Here is a 23,205-nt window from a genome sequence, read left to right as displayed (position 1 = left end):
TATATTGGAACAAGGGGTGCAAAACAGCCCACTGAATATTTCCCCGTATCTGTCACCCTCTGCAAATAAATAGTGCAAGGTGTAACATTTAGTGGTAAGTTATCCAGGCAGCACTCACAGGGTTAATAAGGCTCCAGCCCACGTCTCTCCAGTCAGAGGGGAGTGGCAATTACAGTTCCCTCCCCCTCTGTGAAAATCGCAGATTGCATTCATTAGCATTGCTTTTTTGCCAGATCCCTTAGAGGAATAGAGCGGAGCGGGGCAACAGTGAGATGCTGTTTGCTCCTTCCTGGCTCTCTCAGTCTCTCTCTTTGAGCACCCAGTCCATACTCGCGCTGAGGCATCCTGCTAGTCTGAGGAGACCCCCAACACTCCACAGGTCACCACAACATGTTTGCTTTTCCTCACTGCATGCGGCGAGCAAGGTAAGATTGATTTTATGTCTCTCACAATTACTCAGCTCTGGATACTGCCTTCGTCTCTCTAAGCTATGGTCCATTAATTGAAACAAAATCTCTTGACAAAATAGCACGCGAGTCTTTTTCCAGAGGTTTTACTTCCAGTTGCGAAGGAAGGTCTCTTTGCACTCTCTAACTGAGCCACCGTGCACATTTATTAGAAAGCAGCAGCCTCCAAATACTTCAGTACATTTCGTCCAGCACTGCACCAAAACGCTGAGCTGCTATAAGCTCAAACATCTGAGTGGTATTAAACAAACCCCAAACCAGTCAAAGATCTAAAGCCCATGAAAGAGTTTAGCAGAATTTCAAAATATATCAAGGAAAAGCTTCAGTAAGCGAATTAGAAAGCAGTAATGCACCAATCATTCGGGTGCAGATAAAACCTCGCTCCGGTCTGCATAGTATGCTTGTTTTATAACAGATATGGTTTAGTCAGCAGGTTAAGGGATATTTACCATATAACTGGAGTTACTGTTTATTCAGAGTATTGGTGCATTTATTTAGCACCATAAATGTAGAGAACACCAACATGTTGAAACAAGATCAGATGCAAATGGACACAGAGCCAAAGAAGGGGATATTGGGTCATTAAAGGTTAAGTCAAAGAGGTGCGTTTCCAGGAGGTTCTTAAAGGAGACTAGAGAGATGGAAACCGGAGAGGTTTAAGGAGAGACTTTCCAGAGCTTAGGGTTTAGGCAGCTGAACGCATGGCCGCCAATGTTGGGGCCAAGGAATGAATGATACACGAAAGGCTGGATTGAGAGATATGGGTTGTAGAGCTGGAAAATGTTACAGTGATAGGGAGGGGTGAAGCCACATAGGGATTTAGAACATAAGAACTAAGAGGAGTAGGCAATTCAGCCCCTCGAGCCTGTCCCACCATTCAAAACGATCATGGCTGATCTAATTTCGGCCTCAGCTCCAATTTCCCGCCCTCTCCCAATAAACTTTCAACCCGTTAGTAAATTAAAAATCTGTCTATCTCTTCCTCAGATTTATTCAGTGTCCCGACATCCACTGCACTCTGAGGTAGTGAATTCCACAGATTCATGACCTTTTGAGAAAAGTAATTCCTCTTCAATTCTGATTTAAATCTACCACCCCTTAGCCTAAAACTATGGCCTCTCATTCTAGAATGCCCCACAAGGGGAAACATCTGCTCCACATCTACTTTGTCTATCCCCTTTAGCATCTTATATACCTCAATGAGATCTCCTCTCATCCTTCTAAATTCTAGTGAGTATAGGCCTAAACTACTCAATCTCTCCTCATAAAACAAGCCCTGCATCTCTGGAATCTCAATCTAGTGAACCTCCTCTGAACCGACTCCAATGCAACTACATCCTTCCTCAAGTAAGGGGATCAAAACTTTGCACAGTACTCCAGGTGTGGTCTCACCAATGCCTTGTACAGTTGCAGCAACACTTCCCCATTTTTATACTCTACTCCCTTAGCAATAAATGCCAAAATTCCATTTGTCTTCCTTATTACCTGCTGTACCTGCATACTAGCTTTCAGCGATTCATGCACGAGGACACCCAGATCCCTCTGCACTGAAGCAATCTGAAGTTTCTCTCCATTTAAATAATAAGTCGCCTTTTTATTCTTCCGACTAAAATGGATAACCTTACACTTATCCACGTTAAACTCCATCTGCCAAATTTTGGCCCATTCACCTAACCTGTCCATATCCATTTGTAAATTTCTTATTTCTTCATTGCAACTTACTTTCCCACCTATTTTGGTGTCATCTGCAAATTTAGCTATAGTACCTTCTATCCCTGAATCCAAGTCATTCATATAGATTGTAAATAATTGGGGCCCAAGGATCGAACTCTGTGGCACCCCACTAGTTACAGCTTGCCATCCAGAAAAAGACCCATTTATCCCGACTCTCTGCTTTCTGTTGGTTAGCCAATCCTCTATCCAAGCTAATATATTACCCCTTTTTGAACACAAGGTTGAAAATTTTAAATTCATGGTGTAGCTGGGCCAGGAGTCAATGTAGGTCAGAAAACACAGGGGTGACAGGTGAGCAGGACTTGGTCTGAGTTAGGACACAGGCAGCAGAGTTTAGGATGAGCTCAAGTTTACACAGGGTGGAAGATGGGAGGTTGGCCAGGAGAGTAATGCTTTGAAGTAACAAGGACATGGATGAGGGTTTCAACAGCAAATGTGTTATGGCAGGAATGGAAACAGGTAATGTTGTAGAGAGAGATGTAGGGATGAAATTGTTGATGAGGAAATGGAGATCGTTTCTGGTCCCTGCCACAATGGTCTCAGGTATCTCATTATTAACAAGAATTACTGTTATTCAGCAGGGTAAGGATTACTCCCTGTGTAACTGTTCAGAATTACCATTTATTCAGCAGTGTAAGGGTCACACACTAAGTAACTGTACACAGCTACTGTTTATTCAGTGGGGTAAGGGTTAGTCACTAACAGCACAGAGATCATGCTTATTCAGCAGAGTAAGGGTTACATGGGTTGGGAATGGAGTTTCTGTTTATTCTGTAGGGTAAAAATTATGGTATTAGTCATACTGGTAAATTAACAAGGCTGGTAAAGGAACAGGATGAGCCTGAATTACCAGCTGACCTTGCTTCAAGTGAAAAGGCGGGATTTTACAGGTAAAGGTGTAGCCTCACTGCCACGTACAAACACCAGGATAAGGATCAGGTGCAGCAAGGATCTCCTTTTAGAATTAGATTTAAACATATTCTGACTGTCAGTACAAATTGTGGGGAATTTATAACTATACATTTTTAAGAAATGAATTAATCTGCCACAGAAAGTCATGGAAGTATTCCAGAGTATTCGAAAAGACAGGGAAACAGGAGACCTTCCTCAGACATATGGTAACAGAGACCCTAATTCCCCCAGATATAGGGCAACAAGAGGATTCACTCCTCCCAGACAGAGGGCCACAGGAGACCTTCACTACCCCCTGAGAGCAACAAGAGGACTTTACTCCCCCAGGTACAGGGCAACAGTTCCTCAGAACAATAGGGAGACCATCCATTCCTCTACTGCAGGCAGTGAAATCGAGGATTCCTAGTTACAGTATTAGTGCTGTAGAGATTTTTCTTGGCAGTGGTTAGTGAATGTGGTGTCTGTAGGTTTTTTTTAAATAGACAGGGGATACTGTTTCTGTAACTGCTGAAGAGAGTGGAATTTATAATAATGTTCTCATTACCTCAGGATGGTATGCAGGGGTGGAGCTCGCTCCAGGAGCCAGTGAGTAGCAGAGGCCAACCTTTGGACAAGAGGGTTGAGAAAGAGTAAAGTAAACAAGCTTTTAGCTGCCACCGGCCTTTAATTAAAAAGTGGATAGCTCGACAGGAGTTTTTTTTTGTCTGAAGGTTTTCAGATGGATTTGGTCTGCGGATTTGACCCCAGTGTAATCCTTCACAAGGGTCAAACTGCATTCAGACTGGAGCTGCCCAAATGGAGAATGTCAGATATGTCGACTGACTGCTGACTGAGAACTCATTCATCTCAACTCCTCCCAGGGCAGACCCTCAGAGGGACATAATGCCAGAATTCTTATCGCACATGACATCATCCTGTTACCTCTCCCCCCCCAGCACCTTTTTCATCCACTGTATTTCTCACCAATGTTAGTCCAGCTCCCTCACACTGTCACTCAGTAACACTTCTTCCCCCAGCACCCTGTGTTAAATGTAAAAGGAGTTTGTTGCCAGGGTTGGAATGGTGAAGATAAAGCCTCTACTTGCAGCCTTCACAGTTAAAACAAAACCTTGCTTAAAGGCATAGCTAGTAGTAAGAGCTCCTGGTTCCCCATGAGGGAAGCCAAGGTTCAGTCAATGCAACAACTTTTTTGAAGGGCGAGGGTCAAAGATAGTGACAGGAAATGAATTGGGCCATGTTTCACTACAGAGTAAGGAAGCTATAGAGTGGATTTAATGCAGAATCACTCCGTAGTGTACAAGTACAAGAAAACAAGTATAGAATGAAATGTGGAGGGATCAGGGAGATCAGAGTAGATAACCCAGAAGGGGTCAGCTGTGACTCGGCTAATATCACTTTTGCCTCTGATTCAGAAGGTTGTGGATTCAAGCCCCAAATCCAGAGACTTGAACACAAAATCCAGACTGGCACTCCCAGTACAGTACTGAGGGAGTGCTTACTGTCAGAGGTCCCATCTGCTCTCTCAGGTGGATGTACAGAGGTACAGGAGTAGGCCATTTAGCCCCTCAAGCTTGTTCACCATTCAATGAGAGCATGGCTGATCTGCAACCTAACTCCATATACCTGCCTTTGCCCCAACAGAAATCTATCAATCTCAGCTTTAAAATTAACAATTGATTTAGCATTAATTGTCACAAGTGGAAGAGAGTTCCAAACTTTTACCATTCTTTGCATGTAAAATTGTTTTCTCATTTCTGGTCTGGCTCTAATTTTTGGACTATGCACCCTAGTCCTAAACTCCCCAGCCAGGGGAAATAGTTCTCCTCTATCTAACCAACTGTTCCCCTTAATATCTTGAAAACTTCAATCAAATTACCCATTAACCTTCTAAATTCCAGGAATACAACCCTAGTTTATGTAATCTCTCTTCATAATTTAACCCTTGGGAGTCTAGGTATCATTCTGGTAAATCAACGTTACACCTCCTCCAAAATCAATATATATCCTTCCTAAGGTGTGGTGCCTGGAACTGCTCACAGTACCCCAGGTGTGGTCTAACCAGAATTTTGTATAGCTGAAGCATGACTTCTACCTTGTTGTATTCTAGCCTCCTAGATATAAAGGCCAGAATTCCATTAGCCTTTTTGATTATTTTCTGTACCTGCGCATCACATTTTAATGATCTATGCACCTGTCTCATAAGTCTCTTTGGATTTCCACTTTTTCTTTCTTCTCACTATTTAGAAAATATCCTGATCTATCCTTTTTAGGTCTAAATTGGATGATCTCACATTTGTCTACATTGAAATCCATTTGCCAGTTTTATCCATTCACTTAATCTATATTGCTTTGTAATTTTACACTGCTTATAATGTTGACTATCTTTGTGTCATCGGCAAATTTAGATACATGGCTTTCCATCCCATCATCTAAGTCATTAATAAATACAGTGAATACTGTATTTTACACCCCAACACCATTAGTCTCATCCTGTCAATTAGAGTACCTTGCGATTATCCCTTCTTTCTGTCTTCTGCCTGTCAGCCCATGTTCTAATATGTCAATAATGTATCAAGAATTCCATGAGGTACACTTTTAGCGAACAGTCTAGATCGATTCCTGGAATGAAAGGGTTGTCCTCTGAGAAAAAGTTACATAGGATATACTTATATTCTCAGGAGTCTAAAATAATGAAAGGCGATCTCACTGAAACATTAAAATTCTGTAATGGCTTGACAGGATAGATGTTGAGAGGTGGTTTCACCTGGCTGGAATGTCAAGAACATGGGGGTGGAGTCTCAGACTAAGGGATTGGCTGTTTAGGACTGAGATGAGAGATTTCTTTACTCAAGAGTTGTGAACATTTGGAATTCTGCACCCCAGAGAACTGTGGATGTTCGGTCATTGAGTATATTTAAGACTGAGATTGAAATAGAATTGATTCTCTTAGAATTTAAAGATAAGAGGATATGGGGATTGTATGGGGAAGTGAAGGTGAGTTCAAGAATCAATATTGAATAGGAGAGCAACCTCGAAGGCCTGTTTGACCTACACCTCCCATTTTTAATGTTTTCTCATGAGGGACTTTATCAAATGCCTTCTGGAAGCCCATATAAATAACATCCATAGACATTCTCCTGTCCAATATTTTAGTCAAAATTTATTAAGGCTTGATCCACCCTTTAAAATCTATGCTGGCTCTCTGATCAGCTGAAAATGTTCAATAAATAAAAGATCACATGACACTATTTCGAAGAGCAGGGGAGCGCTGCCTGGTATCCTGGGCCAATATTTATCCCTCAAACTACATTACTAAAACAGAACATTTGTCGCATTGTGGCAGGATCTTCCTGTGTGCAAAGTGGCTACAAAAGTGGCTGCACTTCAAAAAATAATTGACAGTAATGGGATATCGAAGGATGAGAAAGGCGCTGTATAAATGCAAGTTCTTTCTTAGCACCGGTGCAGTTGTATTGCACTGAATGCCATCCTTCTGTAGTTTCAAATTCGATGTTAAATAGCAATTCATGGTGATCAAACAGCCTGCATTATTGGTCAATTGCAGCATAGGCCCAGTATCTCTGTTTTGCTTTCAGGCTGGTGTTTAGGTTCTGAGCACACATTAGAAGAGGTTGGTGAATGAGTAACGAGGGGCTGGGGCTCCCTGGGTCATATGACAATAGATCTAGGCAGAGAACTCTCAAGGCTACAACCATTTTGTTTACAGTGATAAGAACAAATGTGCCAAAATCGAACCTTAAATGAAATGCCATGTCAGCAAACCTCTTCCCCATTGCTACCAAGGCCTATTAGAGCTCGGAACAGGTATCACAGGCAGCTAGCATGGCAAAGAATAAAATTCTCACTTCAAAGTAGTATTGGATTATCATTAGCAAAGGGAGTTGGGTTCCATCTCAACCAGACATTAGAAAGCAGATGAATGCTTTAGTCGATATTCAACCTGTTCCCACTCAAACTTCCTCAGACTGACATGTAACAAAGCCCCACACTTTCCAGTCAGTTCACTACACCTGTGTCTCATTGACCATCAAACTGGAACCGACGACCGCGCCACCCCACCACAACCTCCCGAGCCACATTACACTCTGCTGGGACTGCATATACATTACAGACTCAGTACTATGTACATTGCATAAACAAGCATACAGGATCTTTGGTATAGCGTATAAAAGCAAGGAATTTATGCTAAGCCTTTATAAATCACTGGTTAGACCCTGGCTGGAGTATTGCATCTAATTCTGGGCACCACTTTAGGAAGGATGCTCGAGAGGGTGCAGAGGAGGTTCACGAGAACGATCCCAGGAATGAAAGGCTTAACATATGAGGAACGTTTGAGGACTCTGGGTCTATACTCGATGGAGTTTAGAAGGATGAGGGGGGATCTGATTGAAACTTACAGAATACTGAAAGGCCTGGATAAAGTGGACGTGGGGAAGATGTTTCCATTAGTGGGAGAAACTGGGACCCGAGGTCACAGCCTCAGAGTAAAGGGAAGACCTTTTAACAGAGATGAGGAGAAACTTCTTTAGCCAGAGAGTGGTGAATCTATGGAATTCATTGCCACAGAAGGCTGTGGAGGCCAGGTCATTGAGTGTATTTAAGACCGAGATAGATAGATTCTTGATTGGTAAGGGGATCAAAGGTTATGGAGGTAAGGCAGGAGAATGGGGTTGAGAAACTTATCAGCCATGATTGAATGACGGAGCAGACTCGATGGGCCCAAGGGCCTAATTTCTGCTCCTATATCTTATGGTCTTATGGAATAGAGGAGGCTGAGGGAAGATTTGAATAAGGTGTACAAGGTTGTGAGGGGCCTGGATAGAGTGGATGGGAAGGACCTATTTCTCTTAGCAGAGAGGTCAGTGACTAAGGGGTATAGATTTAAAGTGATTGGTAGAAGGATTAGAGGGGAAATGAGGAAAATTTTTGAGAAAGAAAGTGAGGAATGAGGGTGGTAGGGTTCTGGAACTCTTTGTCTAACAGGGTAGTAGAGGCAGAAATCCTCAACTCATTTAAAGGGTGCCTGGGATATGCACCCAAAATCCCATAACCTGCAGGGCTATGGACCAAGTGCCAGAAAATGGGATTAGGCTGAAGGTGCTCATTTTTCAGTCAGTGCAAACTTGATGGGCTGAGTGCCATAATTTTTTCTACATTTCCTAAATTTTCTAAATACCTGAAAAGGAGGAATGTGCAAGGATGTGGGGAGAGGCTCGGTGAGTGGTAGTACATGAATTGCTCCTTAGGAGGCCCAGCATGGGCAGTGAGCTAAATGGCCTTAGAAATATAGAAAATAGGAGCATGAGTAGGTCATTTGGTCCTTCAATATGATCATGGCTGACCCTTTATCTCAATGCCATACTCCCATTCTCTCCCCATACCCCTTGATGCCTTTCGAGTCCAGAAATCTATTTCCTTTTTAAATATATTCAGTGACTTGGCCTTCACAGCCTTCTGTAGTAGAGAATTGCACAGGTTCACCACCCTCTGAGTGAAGAAGTTTCTCCTCATCTTAGTCCTAGAGGTGGTGGCATCGTGGTATTGTCACTGGATTAGTAATCCAGAGACCCAGGGTAATGCTCTGGGGACCTGGGTTCGAATCCCAACATGGCAGATTTGAATTTTTAAAATCTGGAATTAAAAGTCTGATGATCACCATGAAACGATTATCATAAAAACCCATCTGGTTCAGTAATGCCCTTTTAGGAAAGGAAATCTGCTGTCTTTACCTGGTCTGGCCTAGATGCGACTCCAGACTCTCAGCAATGTGGCTGACTCTTAAATGCTCTCTGAACAAGGGTAATTAGGGACGGGCAATAAATGCTGGCCTAGCCAGCAATGCCCACATCCCCTGAACGAATGAAAAAAAAACAGCCTACCCTGTATCTTGAGACTGTGACCCCTTGTTCTAGACTCCTCCCAGCCAGAGGAAACATCATCACTACATCCAGTCTCTCCATCCCTGTCATAATTTTATATGTTTCAATGGCATCCCATCTCATTCTTCTAAACTCCAGTGAATACAGGCCTAATCAGCCCAATCTCTCATGCAACAATCCTGCCATCCTAGGAATCAGTCTGGTGAACCTTTGCTGCACTCCCTCTATGGCAAGTATATTCTTTTATGAGGCAAGGAGACCAAAGCTGCACACAATACTCTAGGTGTGGTTTCACCAAGGCCCTGTACAACTACGGGAAGACATTCTTGCTCCTGTACTCAAATCTTCTCGCAATGAAGGCCAACATACCATTTGCCGCCTTAACTGCTTGCTGCACCTGCAAACTTGCTTTCAGTGGCTGGCGTATAAGGACACTCAGGTCTCTTTATACGTCAACATTTCCCAATCTATCACCATTTAAATAATACTCTTCCATTCTGTTTTTCCTACCAAAGTGGATAACTTCACACTTATCCACGTTACACTGCACCTGCCATGTATTTGCCCACTCACTCAACCTGTCTAGATCGCCTTGAAGCCTCTTAACACCCTCCTCACTGCTTATATTCCCACCAAGTTCGTGTCATCAGTAAACTTGAAAATATTACATTTGGCTCCCTCATCCAAATCATTGAAATATATTGTGAAAGCTGGGGCCCACGCACAGACCAATGTGGTACCTCACTAGTCACCGCCTGCTGCTCCAAAAAAGACCTGTTTATTCCTCATCCCTGTTTCCTGTAACAATTCTGTGCTGTAACGATTCTATTAGGGACTCCAGTTATATTGAGACTTGAGAAGCTGGGATTATTCTCCTTAAGAGAAGTTAAGAAGTTTAAGAGATCGTTCAAAATCATGAAAAATTTTGATAGAGTAAATTAAGAGAAACTATTTCCAGTGGTGGAAGGATCCGTAAGCAGAGAACACAGATTTAAGGTAATTGGCAACAAAAGCCAAAGGGTAGATGAGGGATTTTACTTTTTTTGCAGTGGTTCTGTAGAGTAGAAGCAGCAATGCTGGAAATGCAGACACAGTTGGTCATTGGCTGGGATAAAACCAGACAGAGGCTTTTTAAAAAAAATTTGTTCTTGTGATGTGGGTGTTGCTGGCAATGCCATCATTTATTGCTCTTCCCTAATTGCCCTCGAAGGTGGTGGTCAGCCACCACCTTGAACTGCTGCAGTTCTTATGGTGTGGGTACACCCACAGTGCATTTAGGGAGGGTGTTCCAGAATTTTACCTAGCGACAGTGAAGGAACGGCGGTATAGTTCCAACTCAGGATGGTGTGTGATTTGGAGGGGAACTTGCAGGTGGCGGTGTTCCCATGCATCTGCTGCCCTTGTCCTTCTAAGTAGAGATCACAGGTTTGGAAGGTGCTGTCAAAGATTCTCTTGTTGGAGATGACTATTGCCTGACACTTAAGTGACCAGTAAAATGTGAGCCTCAACAGTCCATTGTTGATTAATGCAGGCTCCACCTGCTTCAGTATCTGAGGAGTTGCAAATGGTGCTGAACACATCAGCGAACATCCCCACTTCTGACATTATGATAGAGGGAAGGTCATTGATTCAGCAACTGAAAATTGTTCAGCTTATGACACTGCCCTGAGGAACTCCTGAGGAGATACCCTGACACTCTGGTTGTTGGGGACCAATCACCTCAACCATCTTCCTCTGTGCTAGGTATGACTGCAATCAGTTGAGAGTTTCCCTCCTTATTCCCATTGACTTCAGTTTTTCTAGGGCTCCTTGATGCCACACTAGGTCAAATGCTGCCTTGATGTCAAGGGCTGTCACTCTCACCTCACCTTTGGAATTCAGCTCTTTTGTCTATGTTTGGACCAAGGCTGTAATGAGATCTGGCGCTGAGTGGCCCTTGCAGAACCCAAACAAAGCATCCATGAGCAAGTTATTGCTGAATAGGTATCACTTGACAGCACTGTCAATGACAGCCTCCATCATTTTGCTGGAGGTGTCAGCTGTGGCTCAGTTCATAGCACCCTCGCCTTTGAATCAGAGGGTTGTGGGTTCATGTCCCACTCCCAGAAAACCAAAAACTGTGATTGTACTCGAACGAGTTGCAATCTGTGACTGTTGATAACTCGAAAGAGTTTCAAATAGTACTGTGGCATCTTTTGGAGGTGTCAGCTGTGGCTCAGTTCATAGCACCTTCGCCTTTGAATCAGAGGGTTGTGGGTTCATGTCCCACTCCCGGAAACCAAGAACTGTGATTGTGCTCAAAAGAGTTGCAATCTGTGACTGTTGATAACTCGAAAAGAGTATCATTTTGCTGATGATTGAGATTAGACTGATGGGGTGGTAATTGGCCAGATTGGATTTGTCTGGCTTTTTGTGGACAGGACATACCTGGGCAATTTTTGACATCGTCAGGTAGGTGCCAGTGTTGTAGCTGTACTGCAACAGCTTGGCAAGGGCTGTGGTTAATTCTGAAGGACAAGTCTTAGTGCTATAGCAGGGCTGCTGACAGAGTCCATTGCCTTTGCTGTATTCATGATGTCACATGGAGTGAATCAAATTGGCTGAAGACTGGCATCTGTGATGGTGAAGACCTCAGGAAGGCCGAGATGGATCATCCACTCGCCACTTCTGGCTGATGATGATTGCAAACGCTTCATCCCTGTCTTTTGCGTTGATCTGTTGAGCGCTCATCATTGAAGATGGGGGGCCTCCTCCTTCAGTTAGTAGTTTAATTGTCCACCACCATTCATGACTGGATGTAACAAGACTGCACAGCTTTGATCGGATCCATTGGTTGTGGGATCATTTAGATCTGTCTCTTGCATGCTGCTTCTGCTGTTTAACAGCATGTAGTCCTGTGTTGTCGCTTCACCATATTGGCATCTTATTTTTAAGATATGCATGTTGCTGTTCCTGGTATGCTCTCCTACAGTCCTCACTGAACAAGGGTTGATTCCTTGGCTTGAAGGTAATGGTAAAGTGCGGGATGTGCGGGACCATGAGGTTACAAATTGTGGTCGAATGCAATTCTGCAGATGATGGCCCACAGCACCTCATGGAAGCCCAGTTTTGAGCTGTTATGTCTGTACTGAATCTATCCCATTTATCTCGGTGATGGTGACACACAACATGATGGACACATCCTCAACGTGAAGACAGAACTTCGTCTCCACAAGGACTGGGTGATAGTCACTCTACCAATACTGTCATGAACAGATGCATCTGTGACCGGTAGACTGGGGAGGATGAGGGCAAGTAGTTTTCTCCTCTCATGCTGGTTCTCTCACCACCTGCTGCAGGCCCAGTCTGGCAGATGTATCCTTCAGAACTTAGCCAATCGAGGTGCTACTGAGCCACTCCTGGTGATGGACATTGAAGACCCCACCCAGAGTACATTCTTTGCCCTTGCTACCTTCACTGCTTCTTCCAGCTGGTGCTCAACATGGAAGAGTACTTATTTATCAGCTGAGGGAGGGAATTAAGTGGTAATCAACTGGAGGTTTCCCTGTCTGCAATTGACCTGATGCCATGAGACTTAATGGGGTCCAAAGTCAATGTTGAATCATCCTAGGGCCACTCCCTCCTGACTATATACTACTGTGATGCAAATACCCCTAGGTCTGTCCTGCCTGTGGGACAGGAAATAACACAAGGATGGTGATGGAGGAGTCTAGGACATAGGCATGCTCACTGAGTCATAACTTACAGCCAACATCAGGCTGTTGCTTGACTAGCCTGTGGAACAGCGCTCTCAATTTTGACACAGGTCTCCAGATATTAGTGAAGAGAACTTTGCAGGGTCAACTGGGCAGGATGTGCCTTCGCCGTTTCCAGTGCCTAGGCAATTTCAGGTAGAACGCTCTGTTTTATTCTTCTTTGGATTTTCTGTAGCGGTTTGATGCAACAAAGTGGCTTGCTAGGCCATTTGAGGGCAGTTGAGAGTCATCCACATTGCTGTGGGTCTGGAGTCACATGTAAGCCAGACCAGGTAAGGATGGCAGATTTTCTTCCTTAAAGAGCTTTAGTGAATCAGATGAGTTTTTATGACAATCCAGCTAAATCCAAATAAATTTTAAGAAAGACAAATTGCTTCATGGTCACCATTACCAGGACTAGCTTTTTATTCAAGATTTATTAATTAATTGAAGTTAAATTCCACTAGCTGCCAGGATGGAATTTGAACTCATGTCTCCAGAACATTAGCCCAGGCCTCTTGATTGCTAAATTATCACTATGCTCCCACTGATCAGAAGGGTGATTCAGGGACCCTACTTTATTCTTTTGGTGTTGTCTATTTCGCATATGCTCATTTTTTTTGCGTCTCTTCATGCTATTGAGGCTTTTAAGAGAAGCTCAATAAGTACACGAAAGAGAAAGGAATAAAAGGATTTGCAGAGGGGATTAGATGAAGTAGGATGGGAGGAGGCTCATTTGAAGCATAAATACTAGCATGGACACAGCGAACCAAATGGCAGCCTCCTGTATCATTCTAGGATTCTATTAGTTGCAGATACAGCCTGCACTCTGCTGAATGCAGGTCCTGACTGATCTGCATGGAGGAATCTTTCCACTATCCCACTTCCTGTTACACAGGAGTTGCCAGGGTTGGAGCAGGAAGTTCTCCACAGCTTGCATGTGTCTGCCCTACACCAACGCAATGAAAAGCAGCATCTCACATTACAGCAAACATCTTGAAATATTCCCTTGGAAAAATAAGCCAGAGGCTGTGGCAATGTTATCTTACCCTGAGGTACAGCACACATACATATTGTTTTTGGAAGGATGGAGAGCATTGAGGGAGGCTATGGGGAAGATCATACTGTCAGGCTGTACATTCCTCAGGCCCCTGGAGACGCACATGCACACCACCATGTCATAATCACATACAATTCCCTTCAAGACCAAACCAATTATGCAAAATAGTTGCACTGGTGAGCGTACAACATGTAACAGGAAGCAACTAACTGATAAAAAGCCACTGGTCCAAACAACATGCCTCCTTCTCACCATATCCCTTCAATTCCGATCTCTCTGGAAATGCTGTCAACTGTCTATGGAACCCATTGCTGCTGGAATTTGCAATAACCTCCTCTGGTAACTTACTCCAGTGCTCTCATAGGATCCATCCATCTCCCTTTCTACTTGCATAACTTCCCTGTCCCACCACCACTCCACTCAATGCAGTTCTGCTCACTTAAGCTCCCCCATCTCTGATAGACAGTCAGCTTCATTCAACTTCACTCCCATTCCTCAGTTATTAAGCTGCTCGACCCTCAAACATTCACCACGCCCCTGAGGAAATAGACAGCTCTTCCAAATCTCTTCTTCCCTGAGGAATATTACAGACATTTGGTTATTCCCTTCCCCACCAGGGTACAGGGGCTCACTAAGTCCTAGTTTAGGTGCAACTTTATATCTGAGGATCCTTTCACCAAATAGGACCTATGCCTCTGACAGGTGTTCCCAAACCATAAGCAGCAACCCCCAGTGGTGTTGCAGGATGAGATTTTGGGGTTGCGAGCTTCAAAGCCATAAGGACCCCACCTTGTAACTGATTAGAGTTAAGCACAGCCCATCTCCCTCCCACTTTCTTGTAACCAATATGTGCAAAGAATGGAGCATGTAGCAAACAGGACTGCAAAGAACCAAGTCCACAATCAACAGGGAAAGTCTCAGAGCTTGAAGCTCAGGACACACAATCTCATGCAGTTAATGGACTGGGAGCACAGTTGGCTGTGGCCCTGGCTCAATTCTTCCCTGCAGTTTATTTAACATCTCAGGACCTAAAACCAGACCAGATGACCACACGCTGGCCTCAGCATTCCCCTCACTCAGCCTTCAGTAGCCAGAACAGCTTCCACTTAGCAATGTCAGGATGCAGCAGTCTGTGCCAAGGTGACCATCCAGCTCCAGCACAGACAGTCAGAATTGGCTTTCAGGAGGCAGTGCTCAAAGGGCTTCAGACAGAGTAAAACAACCAAGGAGTTCAGCTGATGCCAAATGCTGACTTTGGAAATTGAAAAGGCAGAGGGACTTTTCACATCAGCATTTAAAACACTGAAGGGAAAAGACTTTGGATTGACAGCTTCCTCCAGTCCCACAACCCTCCGAGATCTCTGTGCTCCTCCAATTCTGGCCTTGTGTAATTACTACAATCTTGGTGGCCATACTTTCAGCTGCCAGGGCCTTAAAATTCCCTCCCTGAACCTCTCTGCCTTTCTCTCCACCTTTTAAGATGCTCCTTAAAACCTCCCTCTTTGACCAAGACTTTGGTCATCGGCCATAATATCTCACATGGCTCACTATGGAATTTTGTTTGGTAATGCTCTTGAAGTACCTTGGGTTGTTTTACTAAATTAATAGTTCTATATAAATGCAAGTTGTTGTTATAAGTAAAACCCTTCAAGTTTTGTATATATGGAGTCATTGTTTGCAGGAAGATACAGTAAAAGATTGAGAGATGTTGACAAAAGATAAACACGAAACATCGCAATACTGGAGGCTGGCAGCACAAGAGTTTAACACCAGCCATTCACTCAGGATTCAAGCACCGTCCAAAACACAGATCAAAGACCCCTCCATCTGTTGAGCGGTCTCAGTACAGCTCATAATGGGCACAGGCCCACAGCAAAAGGCTGGAGTAAGATTGACTCTGATCAGCAATCCCGCTGAGGGCTTGTTATGGAAACTGCGAGGTTTGTGATTGGGTGCTCACTCCTGCCATACAGAGCAGACTCCTGTTTATAAATCACAGCACTTTCAGCCCTTACTCTTCCCGTATTCACCTTCTCAAAACTTGCGAAGAGGCCCAGTCTCTCACATTGAGGGACATTTCACACAACAACCACTCACCACATGCTAATCCCACACACTCATGAGTTTTCAGGTCTAACAGATGTGTTGATATTTCTAATTCCATAGCTATGTTCGAGACTAAACCGAATTCCATGCAAACAACAGCTTATTCTGCTGAGATGGACTGTAAATCTGATATGGGGTATTCTGCTCTTAGTCACTGTCACCAGTTTGGCAGAGAGAGTAAAAGAAAATGTAAAGGGAGTGAGGCCAAGGTGGGAAGGCAGGGGAGGCGAGTACCTGAGTACTACCTGAGGTGCCTTCTTACAGATGAGACATTAAACCAGGATCCTATTTGCAGGTAGATGTAAAGGATCCCATTACATTGTTTTAAATAGCAGTGGTGTTAACCCCCTATCCTGGGCAATATCTATCCCTCAACCAACATCACTAAAACAAATGATCTGGCCATTATCACATTGCTGTTTTATGGGATCTGGCAGTGTGCAAATTAGTTGCCATGATTCCCTACATAACAACTATGACTACACTTCAAAACGTAGATCTTTTCGTAAAGTACTTTGAAGTCCTGAGGTTGTTTAAAGGCACTATTATAAAAACAAGTCTTTCTTTTTCCTTTTTGAATGGCAGTGTTGCAACTGCTTGCTCCCATTGTGACTGGCTCTGCCTGTGCTTCAACTAGAGAGGACACAGGAATTTTTTTAAAAATGTCTTTTTTATTAATTCAATCTGTTACTGAACATTCCTCTTCCCTAACAGTCCCCTGATGTGGTCTGGAAATAGTGTGGAATGAATCAAAATTTCTAAAAATACTCTCTCCCTATGGAAAGAGAATGTTTCCCAATCTCAACCTCCTCCTCATTGCAGACACAAGACAGTTCCTGGCGGCACAGCCCTGCCCTGGCTTCTCTGTGGTTGAGGGATTAGAATGCAGCCTCTCCTTGGGAGGAAGGAACAAGATGTATATTCTCCCTTCTGACACTGCAATGAAGCTCAGTGATTTTACCAACACGAGATCCTGACTTGCTGTGAGAGCCATTGCCCTTTTCACAGTCCCCCCACCCCCCCTCCTTCCACTACTCAATAGAAGGGGTCATAGGAGCATTCCTGCAAACACTTAAAGCCAGAACAACGCTTCTGACATTCTGCAAATGTTGAAGTCAGAAATATTCTTCTGTAGAGTTTTAAGTCCGTTAATATTCTGCTCAATTTTCAATTTTATTTTACAGATTGCATCTTTTGGGAACTGCGCCCCCCACCCCCCCACCCCAAACCATCCACCGATCAGATACCAAGCTAAGAATTCCCAACACTACCCATTCCCCACCTCGCCATAACAGCAAATTGCCCATCCCCCTCCCCTCCCCAAAACTCAGACCCCCCTCCCTGAAACAAACAGCCCAACCTCACTGCCCGCCCCCAGAACACAGCCTGTACCCTTCCCCAACCCCCAAAAACAGTTCGCCCACCCTCTCACTTGGAAACTTAGTGCTGTCCATACCCTGTGAGATTGACTGTGCTTTTGCCCTTCTGCTCAAGCTGGTGTTCCTCGTACATTACACAGTTCCTGTCCCTCCCCTCTCCCTGCAGCACTGCATCCTCCTCTGTCTCTTCTCAGCCCCACACCCTTTCACCTCTTCCTTCATGCCCTCCACCTCCCATTCCCCACACCCTTCCTCTCCCAACCCACAGTAAGATACCACCAGTGTACTTCCCTCCTTCTGTATCATCTTGGATTTTCCACAGCTTCCACTAACTGGCTGTACACAGGGTTGCTGCCACTAACTCTTTGGGAAGCTCCTTGTAATTCATTCCTCTCTGTCCCCACAGAGCTCAGTGCCCAATGATGAGGACCCCATGGCACAGTTTCCCTTGGCTAACCATCCTAGTGCTGCTAACGAAACTGCTCTCTGTGCTCTGCTGCCCAACCAAATGTAGCTGCGACACCTCCGGAATGCTGTGGTGCATCAAGATGGGACTGTCCGCCATTCCTGAACACATCCCTCCCGACACCTCCAGCATCTATGCCTTTGAGAACTCCATTTCCACCCTGCACAAAGAGGATTTTGCGGGCCTGCAGGAACTGAAGCTCCTGCACCTGTCTCACAATAAAATCACCAGGCTGCCTCAGGAGGTCTTCCAGCCGCTCAGTGTGCTCTCTAACCTGGACCTGTCGTCCAACCAGATAACTGAGATCACCAACAACACCTTCTCTGGGCTGCAAGAATTGAAACGATTGTACCTGCAGCAAAACAAGATCAAGACCATCCACCCAGCAGCTTTCGACACACTAATGAAGCTAGTCGAGCTCAAGCTGCAGGATAACCTGCTCCATCGCCTTCCTCCTCTTCAACTTCCTACTCTCCTCCTGTTGGATCTCAGCAGAAATAACATCCCATTTGCGGAACTCAGAAGCATCCAGGCACCCGAGATTGAATCTTTAAAGTTGGCTGGTCTTGGTCTCAGTACCATAGATGAAGACATGTTTAAGAGCATGAGGAATCTTCAGGAGCTGGATCTGTCAGACAATCAGCTGGTGACTGTGTCAGCCGCACTCCAGCACCTCAGCGAACTGACCTATTTGAGTCTACGGGGAAACAACAAGATCTCTCACTTGAAGGGTGAGGACTTCAAGCACATTAGAAACCTTCAGAAACTGGACATCAGTGGGTTGAGTCTCAGGACCATTCCCGAGGGTTTCTTGGACCTCTTCCCCAACTTAAAGAGCCTCACAGCCGCCGAGAATCCCTACAACTGTGTCTGCCAGCTCAGCTGGTTTGTCCAATGGGTACGGGCGAACAATGCTCTCCTCCAGAGGTGGGAGGAGACACGTTGCCACTTCCCACCAGTCAATGCTGGCAAGCCACTCAACAGGTTAACACATACTGACTTTGGATGTCCCACTACCATCGTGCCCATCAGTGCCACAACCACCACACGGTCACCACCAACCACAGCTAAGAAACCAACATTGGGTCACAAAGCCACACACCTGCCAGGACAACCACTGTCCTTCAATGGCGGAGCTACACTTGGAGCCATCACTGAAATAGATCAACAACTGAGCACAAAGGGACATCACTGCCTCTCCACAGAATGCCTCAATGGAGGCATTTGCCAACTGGATAAGTATGGGCAACACACATGCATGTGTCGTGCTGGCTTCCATGGACCACTCTGTGAGGCAGCAAATGGTATTCTTGATCTCCAGGCTTCTCAGAAAAGCCTTGTGAACATTAGTCAAATAACCAGCACTTCAGTCACATTAAACCTAGAAGGTTTCAAACTCTCCCCAATTTACTACAAGGGGCTCCGGCTGACATACAAGAACTGGTCAGGCCTGGACCCCAGGCCAGTATCACTCAACATTCCAACGTCCCTGCCAACATACAGGATCCCAAGCTTGTGGCCCAACTCAACATATCAGATCTGTGTTGGAGCTCTGGGAGAGGCCAGCACTAAAGAAGAGCCTTGCGTAGTCGTACAGACACTGCCAATGACACAATTGGCTCCGTTCACACAGGCGGAGGATAGTAACCTGACTAGTGTGATCTGGCCAGCAATCACAGGCATGTTCTTGGCTTTACTGCTGGCAGTTGTCATCACTCTCTACTGCCGGAAAAAGCAAAAAAACTCTGCCCAGAGAGGAGAATCACACCCTTATGATGTGGAAGGATTCAAACCCAGTCTACAGGAGGGAAATATCTCGTCCAGCACTTGGAAAGAACATGAATGCCTTGCTCTGCAAAGTGAAGTGCCATTAATCCAAGATCACCAAAGCAACAGTCCTAAAGCTTTGTGACCATCCCTTCATGGGGATTAATGTGGATTTCCAAAGCCTAATTGCAACTATAAAACTTCACTGCTTCAATCAAAAAGTCCTTTCCTATCAAGAGTGGAATTGCACACAGTACACTGAAGCAGTCCCATTTCAATCTCTCCCAAGAAAATCCAGTAGATATGAAGCCTAATCAATCTTGCCCAAGATTTCCTTACCCTGTTCTGTAAACTTCAATCTGGGATATACTTATGGCATCCACAGAATCCCTGTGAAACCCTACCAAAGGAGGAGATCAAATCTTCCAAAGCATCGCTGTAAATATCACTAGTGCCACCTTCGTTATTCAGACAGCTATCTGCATGTATCAATATATGACTTGCACGGCCAGAATCTGAGTGGTTTAAATGTATGGAGTTCATGGATAATGGTCCAGAGCTAACCACACCCCATAATGACTGTCATCATTCCCCAACAGCTCTACAACGCAAGGGAAGAGAGCCAGTGATGGTCACACATGCACTTGCCACTAACTGGCCCACCATTAACTGCTGTATATTGCTGAGCCAAACTTAACCGAGCCAAGCACACAATGTATATGACAATATTTGTAAGCAAATAAATATTTTTCTAGAGAAGTGATATCAGGGCTCTGGACTGTTTTGTTACACAGCCAGGTGTTATCAACTGAGAAGGGTGATGCTTGGAGACAGGTGAATAGCTGGAGTGCTGACAGTGCAGAGGGGGAATGATAGAAGGGATAATGCAAGTTGTAGAACACAGAAGGTAATGAATCAGGCACTTGTACCACCAAGGGAGGGTGGCAAGATACATCAAACTTGGAAATGCAGCCAAGACTGGACCAGGGACAGATGGTCTGAACTATCACAGCAACTATAGAGATACTGTCCCCCTTCCATCAATATGCAGGGCTGAGTTCAAATTCCAGCCTCCCACTTATATCAGAAATAGCACCAGAACTGGGAGGGATCAGGATGCAAGGGAGACTGCTGGGCAGGGGGGAGGGCACAAGTATCAAGACCAACACCCATCTATAAATTGCAGGGGGCCTATCCGAAATCTGCAAACACTCACTCCAAGCTGCACCTCCCAAAGTGCGGGGCAGGCTCACTCCAAAATTAGGTTTATAAACACACTGCTAACATAATAAAATGACCTGAAGCACTCTGAGGTGAGAACTAGTGGCAAGCAGGGAAGGGAGAAAAGTGAAAAGAATTAACCCAAAAGACAGTTAAAGATAGATACACGGAGATGAGCGAGTGAAAGAACTTGTATTTCTATAGCTCCTTTCTTGACCTTGGGTCCCAAAGTGCTTTAGTTAATGAAGTACCTTACAACAGTGACTACAGCAATATGATAATGACCATATAACCCATTTTAGTGATGGTGGTTGAGGTGGTTAGGACAACAGGGAGAATTTGCATTTTTCAAAATAATGCCGAGAGGTCTCTCGCATCCACATGAGCAAGTCAGTTTAACATCTCATCCGAAGATGGCACCTCCAACAGTGCAGCACTCCCTCACTTCTGCACTGGAGCATCAGCATAGATAATGGGCTCAATGACCTTCAAGTTTTCCACTGTACAGTCTGCACTTTGAACATGCTGTCAGGATGAAAACTATAAACCTGTTTTTAAAAATTCAAGTCCTTTTTTGCACTCTCCCACCAACCTGCATCGACACTTGCTACCCTGTTTCAAAATGTGCAAGCTTCACCTATCGAATGAGATTTTGAGGAAATTTCATAGTCAAAATAGTAAAGTTGAATCATCACCAGGCCTAGTCGCCCCTGCCATGCCAGTTGAATTTGTTCAGAGCTGGCAAATTTCAAACTGCAGCTGGCATAGGAGGAAAGTTCCAAGCCTGGATTCTCTGCTTCATTCAGAAACTTCTCTTACTTTAGTAGATCACCCTGTGACCTTTCCTCTCCACAACCTTCTAACTCCAGGCAGCAAGACAGGTGCTGTTGGAATGTATTGAGTTTTTTTTCGCTTGTTGCCATGGGGATTAGGCCCAAGGCCCAGGAACCAGCTTGGCCAATTCTTTAATAAAACACCTGCACTTTGCAGGAAGGAGAATTCTATAGAATTAGGGCACAAACAAGAAAGCTAATAATGGGATTAGCAGTGTCCTGCTTTAGGACTTTAGTAATTAGATTATTTAACCAGCTCAACCCAGCTGCCACAGCACAAGCCTACAGCCTTGAGCAGTCAGAGAATTGTGCAATCATCTTAGGATATTTTATGCTTGATAAATACTGGTAAGCAGGTTTCCAATCTGCTACAAGGTGCATGAGACTAGCAGCAAACACTTGCATTTATATGAACAAAGTAAAACGTCCCAAGATGCTTCTCAGGAAAGACTTTTCAAACAGAATTTGACACCAAGGCACAGCGGGAGATATTAGGACAGGTGGTCAAAAGTTTAGTCAAAAGGGGTTGGTATAAGAGGTAGCTTTAAAGGAGGAGAGTTAAAGAGGCCGAGAGGTTAAGGGATGGAATTCAGAGCTTGGGTCTTAGACAGAGTCACTCTGTGCTCTGCCGCATGTTCGCTGTGTCCTGCACAGCTTTTATTTCACCTTGAAATGAATCTGTTGCTGACTGGTGTTGAAGCGAAGCATTCTTTTGCTTACACAGAGGTCATTGTCTAATTACAACTGGTCTTGATTTGGCCGCAGGCTACACACCTGATTTCTATTTCCCACTGTCACAGGAGTTTTCAGAGTGCCAATAATTAAACCCAAGTGATTTGCAATTTCATTGTTTCAAAGATTTGCTTAGGGATTTTGAAGAATACTCGGGACAGGTCTGAAAATCAGGAAGTGTTTCCACATTTAATACTCCCCAGGTAAGAATTCTTTGCTGCGGTGTGTTTGAGGAAACTCTCATGGAAGAAATGAGACACTATAGAAACTTCTTAAAGAGAACTGTGATCCCATTGGTTTTAGCTTCTTCAACTGGTACAGAGTTAAGAGTTCTCTTTCAATGTTTATATATGCTAACAGGATTAATGATGGTCTTGCAATGGAGCAGGTTAGAGACTAGCTCAGTGGCAGTAATGAAGGTTATATTCAGTGGATTAGTGACAAGCACACCTTGGTAACCAATGCCAGAAAGGAATATTAGTATTCATTAGGTCTCTCAAACATGTTAAAGTATTTCAGATGCAATGTGTTACTCTGAAGTGCTAGCATGGCAGCCATTTTGTGCACAATAAGTTGTCAAAAACAGGGAGATAAATGTGCAGTCCATGTTTTTGGAGATCTTGTCGAAGCAGTTATGTTAGCCAGGACACCAGACTCTCTCCCTGTACTTCTTATTTGGCTGTTGGATTTTATTTTCTACACACATCCCAGAGGGCAGACTGACCTGCTGTTTAACTTCTCATCCGATCAGAACCTGTTGATTCAGAGACGAAAGGAATACCAACCGAGGCAATGGGCATTTCAATGTTAATGTGGGTAGAATGTGTGACTTGGCCACATACATTTTTCATTTTATTGGAAGCTTTTAAAACGAGCCAAATGATTTTTCTTAGT

At 44.4% G+C, this 23,205-nt stretch overlaps 2 protein-coding genes across 2 annotated transcripts in view; one reads left to right on the top strand and one right to left on the bottom strand.

Moving 5' to 3' along the window:
- Positions 1-23,205, bottom strand: part of coro7 (coronin 7) — a 101,032-nt gene that overhangs the window by 44,996 nt on the left and 32,831 nt on the right. The gene's annotated exons all lie outside the window — the stretch shown is intronic.
- vasnb (vasorin b) lies at positions 234-20,288 on the top strand. Its single transcript, XM_078558766.1, has 2 exons — positions 234-425; positions 17,699-20,288. The coding sequence occupies exons 1-2, from the start codon at positions 391-393 to the stop codon at positions 19,668-19,670; spliced, it is 2,007 nt and encodes a 668-aa protein (XP_078414892.1). The 5' UTR covers positions 234-390; the 3' UTR covers positions 19,671-20,288.

This window comes from Cetorhinus maximus, chromosome 15 (assembly GCF_964194155.1).
Source record: "Cetorhinus maximus chromosome 15, sCetMax3.hap1.1, whole genome shotgun sequence".
In the NCBI taxonomy this organism is placed as follows: Eukaryota; Metazoa; Chordata; class Chondrichthyes; order Lamniformes; family Cetorhinidae; genus Cetorhinus; species Cetorhinus maximus.
The sequence above is the reverse complement of the archived record's forward strand: the minus strand, read 5'-3'. Positions and strand labels throughout refer to the sequence as shown.